This window comes from Oncorhynchus keta, chromosome 30 (genome assembly GCF_023373465.1).
Source record: "Oncorhynchus keta strain PuntledgeMale-10-30-2019 chromosome 30, Oket_V2, whole genome shotgun sequence".
Classification (NCBI taxonomy): Eukaryota; Metazoa; Chordata; class Actinopteri; order Salmoniformes; family Salmonidae; genus Oncorhynchus; species Oncorhynchus keta.
Window position 1 is genome coordinate 32,850,307 of NC_068450.1, and position 10,980 is coordinate 32,861,286.

Genomic DNA, 10,980 nt, shown 5'->3' on the forward strand with positions numbered 1-10,980 from the left:
AACGAGCTGCAACAAACACTCAAACTGGACAGTTTTATCTCAATCTCTTCATTCAAAGACTCAATCATGGACACGCTTACTGACCGTTGTGGCTGCTTTGTGTGATGTATTGTTTTGTCGTCTCTACCTTCCTGACCTTTGTGCTGTTGACTTTGCCCAATAATGTTTGTACCATGTCTTTGTGCTGCTACTATATTTATATTGTATTTATTTTTTAAATCCCAGGCCCCCATCCCCACAGGCCTTTTGGTAGGCCGTCATTGTAAATAAGAATTTGTTCTTAACTGGCTTGCCCAGTTAAATAAAGGCTAAATAAAATAAATAAAAAAGACACATGGTCATTTTAATCTGGATTAAATGGGCCCTGGTGACCAGCTTTGAGAGGAATATGAAAACATGTGTATTCTATTGTAGGCCTACCTCTACTAAACAAAACTATAAACACAACATGTAAAGTGTTGGTTCCATGTTTCATGAGCTGAAATAAAACGTCACAGAAATGTTCTAAATACGCACAAAAAGCTTTTGTGCACAAAATGTATTTACATCCCTGTTAGTGAGCATTTCTCCTTTGCAAAAAGAATCCATCCACCTGACAGGTGTGGCATTTCAAGAAGCTGATTAAACAGCATGATCATTACACAGGTGCACCTTGTGCTGTGGACAATAAAAGGCCACTCTGAAATGTGCAGTTTTATCACACAACATCCGCTACGGAGCCGCAGTCAAACGACCACCCCTCATCACTGTCAAACGCTCCCTAAAACACTTCTGTGAGCAGGCCTTTCTAATCGACCTGGCCCGGGTATCCTGGAAGGACGTTGACCTCATCCCGTCAGTTGAGGATGCCTGGTCATTCTTTAAAAGTAACTTCCTCACCATTTTAGATAAGCATGCTCCGTTCAAAAAATGCAGAACTAAGAACAGATACAGCCCTTGGTTCACTCCAGACCTGACTGCCCTCGACCAGCACAAAAACATCCTGTGGCGGACTGCAATAGCATCGAATAGTCCCCGTGATATGCAACTGTTCAGGGAAGTCAGGAACCGATACACGCAGTCAGTCAGGAAAGCTACGGCCAGCTTCTTCAGGCAGAAGTTTGCATCCTGTAGCTCCAACTCCAAAATGTTCTGGGACACTGTGAAGTCCATGGAGAACAAGAGCACCTCCTCCCAGCTGCCCACTGCACTGAGGCTAGGTAACACGGTCACCACCGATAAATCCATGATTATCGAAAACTTCAATAAGCATTTCTCAACGGCTGGCCATGCCTTCCGCCTGGCTACTCCAACCTCGCTACAACAGCTCTGCCCCCCCCGCAGCTCCTCGCCCAAGCATCTCCAGGTTCTCCTTTACCCAAATCCAGATAGCAGATGTTCTGAAAGAGCTGCAAAACCTGGACCCGTACAAATCAGTTGGGCTTGACAATCTGGACCCTCTATTTCTGAAACTATCCGCCGCCATTGTCGCAACCCCTATTACCTGCCTGTTCAACCTCTCATATCGTCTGAGATCCCCAAGGATTGCCGCAGTCATCCCCCTCTTCAAAGGGGGAGACACCCTGGACCCAAACTGTTACAGACCTATATCCATCCTGCCCTGCCTACCTAAGGTCTTCGAAAGCCAAGTCAACAAACAGGTCACTGACCATCTCGAATCCCACCGTACCTTCTCCGCTGTGCAATCTGGTTTCTGAGCCGGTCACGGGTGCACCTCAGCCACACTCAAGGTACTAAACGATATCATAACCGCCATCGATAAAAGACAGTACTGTGCAGCCATCTTCATCGACCTTTCGACTCTGTCAATCACCATATTCTTATCGGCAGACTCAGTAGCCTCTGTTTTTCGGATGACTGCCTTGCCTGGTTCACCAATTACTTTGCAGACAGAGTTCAGTGTGTCAAATCGGAGGGCATGCTGTCTGGTCCTCTGGCAGTCTCTATGGGGGTGCCACAGGGTTCAATTCTCGGGCCGACTCTTTTCTCTGTATATATCAATAATGTTGCTCTTGCTGCGGGCGATTCCCTGATCCACCTCTACGCAGACGACACCATTCTATATACTTTCGGCCCGTCATTGGACACTGTGCTATCCAACCTCCAAACGAGCTTCAATGCCATACAACACTCCTTCTGTGGCCTCCAACTGCTCTTAAACGCTAGTAAAACCAAATGCATGCTTTTCAACCGATTGCTGCCTGCACCCGCATGCCCGACTAGCATCACCACCCTGGATGGTTCCGACCTTGAATATGTGGACATCTATAAGTACCTAGGTGTCTGGCTAGACTGCAAACTCTCCTTCCAGACTCATGTCAAACATCTCCAATCGAAAATCAAATCAAGAGTCGGCTTTCTATTCCGCTACAAAGCCTCCTTCACTCACGCCGCCAAGCTTACCCTAGTAAAACTGACTATCCTACCGATCCTCGACTTCGGCGATGTCATCTACAAAATGGCTTCCAACACTCTACTCAGCAAACTGGATGCAGTTTATCACAGTGCCATCCGTTTTGTCACTAAAGCACCTTATACCACCCACCACTGCGACTTGTATGCTCTAGTCGGCTGGCCCTCGCTACATATTCGTCGCCAGACCCACTGGCTCCAGGTCATCTACAAGTCCATGCTAGGTAAAGCTCCGCCTTATCTCAGTTCACTGGTCACGATGGCAACACCCATCCGTAGCACGCGCTCCAGCAGGTGTATCACACTGATCATCCCTAAAGCCAACACCTCATTTGGCCACCTTTCGTTCCAGTACTCTGCTGCCTGTGACTGGAACGATTGCAAAATCGCTGAAGTTGGAGACTTTTATCTCCCTCACCAACTTCAAACATCAGCTATCTGAGCAGCTAACCAATCGCTGCAGCTGTACATAGTCTATTGGTAAATAGCCCACCCATTTTCACCTACCTTATCCCCATACTGTTTTTATTTATTTACTTTTCTGCTCTTTTGCACACCAATATCTCTACCTGTACATGACCATCTGATCATTTATCACTCCAGTGTTAATCTGGAAAATGGTAATTATTCACCTACCTCCTCATGCCTTTTGCACACATTGTATATAGACTCCCCCCTTTTTTTCTACTGTGTTATTGACTTGTTAATCGTTTACTCCATGTGTAAGTAACTCTGTTGTCTGTTCACACTGCTATGCTTTATCTTGGCCAGGTCGCAGTTGCAAATGAGAACTTGTTCTCAACTAGCCTACCTGGTTAAATAAAGGTGAAATAAAACAAATTGCCACAGATGTCTCATGTTTTGAGGGAGCATGCAATTGGCATACTGACTGCAGGAATGCCCACCAAAGCTGTTGCCAGAGAATTTGTTTATTTCTCTACCATAAACTGCCTACGTTGTTTTAGAGAATTTGGCAGTACATCCAACTGGCCTCACAACCACAGACCATGTGTAATCACACCAGTCCAGAACCTCCACATCCGGCTTCTTCACCTGTGGAATTGTCTGAGATCAGCCACCCGGACAGCTGACGAAACTGAGATGTATTTCTGTCTGTAATAAAGCCATTCTGTGGGGAAAAACACATGGGTGGCTCAGGCCCACGCATGACTGCGCCCCTGCCCATTTGTGAAATCCATAGAGTAGTGCCTAATGAATTTATTTCCTTATATGAACTGCAATTCAGTAAAATCGTTGAAATTGTTGCAGGTTTTTGTCCAGTATACATACGGTTATACCAAACTGAGAAAATAGGTGAGGCACAGACCCAACAGGTCTCGACCAATGATTTATACTGTATACACAGTGCATTTGGAAAGTATTCAGACCCCTTCCATCCACATTGTTACCTTACAGCCGTATTCTAAAATGGATTAAAAATACCCCCCATCTACACACAATACCCCATAACTATGAAGCAAAAACAGGTTGACATTTTTGCATTTTTAAAAAAAATAAACAAGTACCTTAATTACATAAGTATTCAGTCCCTTTGCTATAAAACTCAAAATTGAGCTCAGGTGCATCCTGTTTCCATTGATCATCCTTTATGTTTGTACAACTTCAGACTCCACCTGTGGTAAATTTAATTGATCGGACATTATTTGTAAAGGCACACACGTGTCTAAAGTCCCACAGTTGACAGTGCATGTCAGAGCAGAAAGCCATGAGGTCGAAGGAATTGTCTGTAGAGCGCAGACAGGATTTTGTCGAGGCACAGATCTAGGGAAGGGTACCCAAACAATTTCTGAAGCATTTAAGGTCCAACAACAACAGTGGCCTCAATCGTTCTTAAATGGAAGAAGTTGGGCACCACCAAGACTCTTCGTAGAGCTGTCTGCCAGGAACATTATTGCAATCAGGGGAGAAGGGCCTTGTTCAGGGAGGTGACCAAGAACCTGATTGTCACCAACAGAGCTTCTCTGTGGAGATGGGAAAATCATCAATAAGGACAACCATCTCTGCAGCACTCCACCAATCAGGCCTTTATGGTATAGTGGCCAGACGGAAGCCACTCCTCAGTAAAAGGCATGAACAGCCCGTTTGAAGTTTGCCAAAAGGAACCTAAAGACCTCTCAGAACATGAAACAAGATTCTCTGGTCTGACAAAACCAAGACTTAACTCCTTGCCCTGAATGCCAAGTGTCACATCTGGAGGAAACCTGGCACCCTACAGTGAAGCATGGTGGCAAGATCATGCTGTGAGGATGTTTTTCAGCAGCAGGGACTGGGAAACTAGTGAAGATCAAAGGAAAAATGAATAGAGCAAAGTACAGAGATATCCTTGATATCAAGACCTGACTGGGGACAAAAGGTCACCTTCCAACAGAACAAACCTAAGCACACAGACAAGACAGGCTTTGGGACAAGTGAATGTCCTTGAGTGGCCCAACTAGAGCCCAAGCTCCCCATCCAGTCTGACAGAGCATGGGACAAACTCCCCAAACACAGCTGTGCCAAGCTTGTAGCGTCATAATCTATGCTCAAGGCTGTAATCATTGCCAAAGGTGCATCAAAGCACTCAGTCAAGGGTATGAATACGTAAATGTTTCTGAAAGACATTAAACCAGTTTTTGCTTTGGGGTATTGTGCATTTTTTACAATTCAATTTTAGGACAAGGCTGTAAAGCAAGATGTAAATACAGTCAAGGGGTCTGAATACTTGTGCACATACCATTTGACCTCTAATCACAATTTTTAGTGATCAAAGCATGGCCTTGTGCTTAAAGGTAATAATTGTGTGAGTAGCATTTCGCTACACCCGCATTAACATCTGCTAACCATGTGTATGTGACAAATACAATTTGATTTGAACACCTCTTATTTGGATCCATTGTGTTATAGCTTACGTTTAACTTAATGCAGTCACATTTAAATAATTATCCATTGAACAAGCTTATGTCACCTTACACTCCCACAAAATTAAATGTTAATGAAATTAAACATATCCATTAAAATACTAACTGCTTATCTTAAATCCCATATATTATTTTTATTCAACTACGGAAGTCAGTCAAAAACTCATTCTTAATTACAGTGACGGCCTACCTGGGAACAATGGGTAAACTGCCTTGTTCAGGGCATAGGGACCGATTTTTACCTTGTCAGCTCGGGGGTTCGATCTAGCAACCTTATGGTTACTGGCCCAATGCTCTAACCACTAGGCTACCTGTAACCCTGTTTACATTATCCATTTCACACAAATAAATAGGTTTCTCTACTTTTTTTATTGCAAGTGAACCAAACAAACAGGTACAGCTGAAGGTTGCCAGAGACAGGAAATGTGAAGAAAGTAAAGATATTTGAAAAAGAAAACAATTTAAGCCAACTCCTCTTCGCCCTCCTCCTCTTCAAACTCTCCCTCCTCCTCTGCAGTGGCATCTTGGTACTGCTGGTACTCAGACACCAGATCATTCATGTTGCTCTCTGCCTCGGTGAACTCCATCTCATCCATGCCCTCTCCGGTGTACCAATGGAGGAAAGCTTTACGGCGGAACATAGCTGTGAACTGCTCAGAGATGCGCTTGAACAGCTCCTGGATGGCAGTGCTGTTGCCGATGAAGGTGGCGGCCATCTTGAGGCCACGGGGAGGAATGTCACAGACTGCAGTCTTGACGTTGTTTGGGATCCATTCAACGAAGTAGCTGCTGTTCTTGTTCTGTACGTTTAGCATCTGCTCGTCCACCTCTTTCATGGACATGCGGCCGCGGAAGACTGCGGCCACGGTGAGATAGCGTCCGTGGCGGGGATCACAGGCTGCCATCATGTTCTTAGAGTCAAACATCTGCTGAGTGAGCTCTGGAACCGTCAGGGCTCTGTACTGCTGGCTTCCCCTGCTAGTAAGAGGTGCAAAGCCAGGCATGAAGAAGTGGAGACGGGGGAAAGGCACCATGTTAACTGCCAGTTTGCGCAGGTCAGCATTGAGCTGGCCAGGGAAGCGGAGACAGGTGGTGACTCCACTCATGGTGGCAGACACCAGGTGGTTGAGGTCTCCGTAGGTGGGTGTGGTGAGTTTAAGGGTACGGAAGCAGATGTCATAGAGAGCCTCATTGTCGATGCAGTAGGTCTCGTCTGTGTTCTCTACCAGCTGGTGGACTGAGAGGGTGGCGTTGTAGGGCTCCACCACAGTGTCTGACACTTTAGGAGAGGGCACCACGCTGAAAGTGTTCATGATGCGGTCAGGATATTCTTCACGGATCTTGCTGATAAGCAGGGTGCCCATGCCAGAGCCAGTACCACCTCCCAGGGAGTGGGTGAGCTGGAAGCCCTGGAGGCAGTCACAGCTCTCAGCTTCCTTCCTCACTACATCCAAGACGGAGTCAACTAGCTCTGCACCCTCGGTGTAGTGGCCCTTGGCCCAGTTGTTACCAGCGCCACTCTGACCTGGAATGGACAAAAGTAGGACATCAATGCAAATATAATGAGATGTTATGGAAAAACTGGGCCCTTGGTGATTGTGCAAACACTAAAGTCAGGGATGACAAAGCAAATTAAGCGACATGGAAACCCTTTGTTTTACGTAACCAATGCCAACAGTTTGTCTCTGGTGACTGTAGTCAGGTAATTAAGGTGTACTGTAGTAACATGCAACGAATCCAGGCACAGACAACTTCCAAGTTAATCAAACTGCCAAAGACAGTTTCTTACCAAAGACAAAGTTGTCAGGCCTGAAGATCTGACCAAATGGTCCAGATCTCACAGAGTCCATGGTCCCAGGCTCCAAGTCCACAAGTACCGCACGTGGCACATACTTTCCACCTGAAATAACACAAGAGCACTTAAAATAAATTAACATCCTTTCAAAACCCATTCTACCACACTTACAATAGTAACTAGGACATCAACTTTGTTTGGCCAGAGCTGGACAAAGGCCAGATTAAAAGACCAAATGTCGATCATGACATCACACAACCTAACTCACCTGAAGCTTCATTGTAGTATACATTAATCCTTTCCAACTGAAGATCACTGTCCCCATGGTAACTTCCAGTGGGGTCAATGCCATGCTCGTCACTGATCACCTCCCAGAACTAAAGACAAAGAATGCATTTTGATAAGTCTGAAAATGTATTATAAATGTATAGACAATTCAGTTAAGATGTTCACCATTGAATTAAATAAAAAGCAAACAAAACATTTGAATTAAAAGAGTAATCGGCTTTTTTGCGTCATTCAAGTGCTACTTCTAAAAACAAAATGGTTTCCAAAGTTGGCACCATTTTAAAATAGTATCATTTTTGCATTGTCCTTGGTTAAAATGGACAAATAACAGGGGAAATTGTGCTCGATGTATTAGGACAGACAAATATGCATATGTAAACTGAAACATAAGACTATAATAGTTGCAGTGAGCAGGTTTTGGCGCACCCGGCTGAACAAGACAACCAGCCATATTACAACTGCGCGCGCTGAATCAACGCGGGGCGGCCAACACCCTTGAATTAGACTCATTGCGTCGACCATCTGAAGGTTTGCCCGGTTGAAAACAAGTTGATGCCTCTTCAAAATCATTGAACTTGTTGGAACAAACGGGAAGGAAAATAATCAAGGGGATGTGATATATTCCGCCAAACAAATTTTACCAACTAAGAACGGGGCCACAGTGTTTTCAATCCAATACATAACATTTTAAAATTTCCCAAAAGTTATTTTCTCGGGCACAATTTTAAATATAATTAAATACAATATAGCTGGGTCATATAGCGTGGTTTATTTTTAAACAAATCATACTTCTAAACCTAATCAAAAGTCAAGGATTTAAAAGCCTAAAGTGTACCAACCTTAGCGCCAATTTGATTACCGCACTGCCCAGCTTGTAAATGAACAATCTCCCTCATTTTGTTAGTAGAGTAAACTTAGTCAAGTTTCAATGAGTTCCTTCTTTGAGCGGCTACAATCGTCAAACTGTTGCTCCAAAATAAATTTGTTAAGTCATGCTCCAAAATCGCGTCAATTTATAGCAATCCTATTGGTTCATTTGGTCGCAGTACCCGCATTGTAAGCGACGTGATTGGTGTAATTCTGATCAGAAACGCTACGATATCACGTGTCGTAATAGGATGAATAATATAGGACCATAAAAATGAAGTGGGAATAAAAACACTGGCTACAGTAGCCTACATCTCGGCCTCCAGATTGTAAATCGAATTAGGTTGAGCATGTTATCAAAAGTCTAGCATGTCATCTCGACAGAATTCATTCGTTTAAATTTGTAGCATTCAATGCCTTCAATCTGAATTTTTGCATCCTGAAACATATCTCCACTAATAAGGGAGAAATAATCAATAGCCATATTTATATAATTTCACCTTTGATTTGGTCAATTTTCGTGGAGGCATAACGCAGGGAACGAGTTAAGGTTATTTTATATTTTTGGACTCTTGCTGAAGTCTTTACATGCAATCTTCAAGACAGTCTTCTAATTTATAAGAGTTATACATCACTTCTCATTGTTCACGTTAAAAGGTTCCACATCATGTCAGTTATTTTTTTTAAAGTCTGCAACATTAACCTAACCATTGTCATGGTGAAATCTCAGATAGACCAACTTGAATAACACTTTTATTTGTATCATGAAATCCTCCCTTCTCTCTACCTTGATTATGAGATACATACAGTACCAGTGAAAAGATTGGACACCTACTCATTCAAAGGTTTTTCTTTATTTGTACTATTTTCTACATAGAACAATAGTGAAGACATCAAAACTATGAAATAACACATACAAAAATGTTAAACAAAATATATTTTATATTCATGAAAGTTGCCGCTCTTTGCCTTGGCATTCTCTCAACCAGCTTCGCCTGGAATGCTTTTCCAACAGTCTTGAAGAGTTCAAAAAAATGCTGAGCACTTGTTGGCTGCTTTTCCTTCACTTTGCACCCGACTCATCGCAAACCATCTCAATTGGGTTGAGGTCAGGTGATCATGGAGGCCGGGTCATCTGATGCAGCACTCCATCACTCTCCTTCTTGGTCAAATAGCCTTTACACAGCCTGGAGGTGTGTTGGGTCATTGTCCTGTTGAAAATCAAATTATACTCCCACTAAGTGAAAACCAGATGGGATGGTGTATCTCTGCAGAATGCTGTGGTAGCCATGCTGGTTAAGTGTGCTGACTGTCACCAGCAAAGCACCCCCAAAGCATTCTTCAGGGTGGGAACTACACATGTGGAGATCCTCCGTTCACCTACTCGAGTCTCACAAAGACACAGCAGTTGGAACTAAAAATCTAAAATTTGGACTCATATTAGAACAAAGGACAGATTTCCACCGGTCTAATGTCCATTGCTCGTGTTTCTTGACTCAAACAAACCTTTTCTTATTGGTGTCCATTAGTAGTTTTTTCTTTGCAGCAAATCGACCATGAAAGCCTGATTCACGCAGTCTCCTCTGAACAGTTGATTTTGAGATGTGTCTGTTACTTGAACTCTGAAGCATTAATTTGGGCTGCAATTTCTGAGGCTGGTAACTCTAATGAACTTCTCCTCTGCAACAGAAGTAACTCTGGGTATTCCTTTCCTGTGGCGGTCCTCATGAGAGCCAGTTTCATCATAGCGCTTGATGGTTTTTGCGACTGCACTTTCAAAGTTACTGACATTTTCCGCATTGACTGACCTTCACGTCTTAAAGTAATGGACTGTCATTTCTCATTGCTTATTTTAGCTGTTCTTGCCATAATATGGACTTGGTCTTCTACCAAATAGGGCTATCTTCTGTTTCCCACCCCTACCTTGTCACAATACAATTGATTGGCTCAAATGCATTAAGGAAAGAAATCCCACACATGAACAAGGAACAAGAAGCTGGTTGAGTAGAATGCCAAGTGTGCAAAGCTGTTATCAAGGCAAAGGGTGGCTACTTTAAATCTCAAATATATTTGGATTTGTTTAACACTTTTTTGGTTACTACACGATTCCAAATGTGTTATTTCATAGTTTTGACATCTTCACAATTATTCTACAACACAGAAAAAAGTAAAAAATAAAGAAAATACCTTGAATGAGTAGGTGTCCAAACTTTTGACTGGTACTGTACATATGACATGATACTGCCACGGTGCCAGGCCCATAACGGAGCAGATGGGCTTGTTTATGGTGTACTCCATGTGTAACTCTGTGTTGTTGTCTGTGTCACACTGCTTTGCTTTATCTTGGCCATGTCGCAGTTGCAAATGAGAACTTGTTCTCAACTAGCCTACCTGGTTAAATAAAGGTGAAATAAAAAAATACATTACAAAGATGTGTCGGTGACTTATTGTGTTAGTGGCCTACTTCCCAAAGAACTGTAGGAGAGCAACAGCTGAAGGGGGTCTCGGCCCTATGATCTTGCTTTACAGATGCTAATAACTCCTCATTCTCATCATCTCTTATTGTTTCATCTGACTATTAAACATTTGTCAGAAACCCTTTATTTGTAGATGCTCAACAGACTATGAGTAACATTTCAACTATTCACTTACTCTAGCTCTAATCTTAAACCTTACCCTAAGCTTAGCAAGCAGTTGCTT

General features: G+C 43.2%; 1 protein-coding gene across 1 annotated transcript; it reads right to left on the reverse strand.

The window, feature by feature from the left end:
• Window positions 1–5,680: 5,680 nt before the first annotated feature.
• LOC118363408 (tubulin beta-4B chain-like) lies at window positions 5,681–8,420 on the reverse strand. Its single transcript, XM_035744236.2, has 4 exons — window positions 8,253–8,420; window positions 7,394–7,502; window positions 7,120–7,230; window positions 5,681–6,855 (listed from the first exon to the last, which is right to left on the reverse strand). Exons 1-4 carry the CDS (start codon window positions 8,307–8,309, stop codon window positions 5,792–5,794), a joined length of 1,341 nt encoding a protein of 446 aa, XP_035600129.1. The 5' UTR covers window positions 8,310–8,420; the 3' UTR covers window positions 5,681–5,791.
• Window positions 8,421–10,980: the final 2,560 nt, after the last annotated feature.

Bases quoted from the DNA above. Each gene is read 5' to 3' on its own strand.
- LOC118363408 (XM_035744236.2), bottom strand. From the start codon at position 8,309: ATGAGGGAGATTGTTCATTTACAAGCTGGGCAGTGCGGTAATCAAATT. The intron at 7,503-8,252 runs GTTGGTACACTT...CTTTGTCTTTAG, and splicing joins GTAATCAAATTGGCGCTAAG to TTCTGGGAGGTGATCAGTGA. The intron at 6,856-7,119 runs GTAAGAAACTGT...TGTCCATTCCAG, and splicing joins GCCTGACAACTTTGTCTTTG to GTCAGAGTGGCGCTGGTAAC.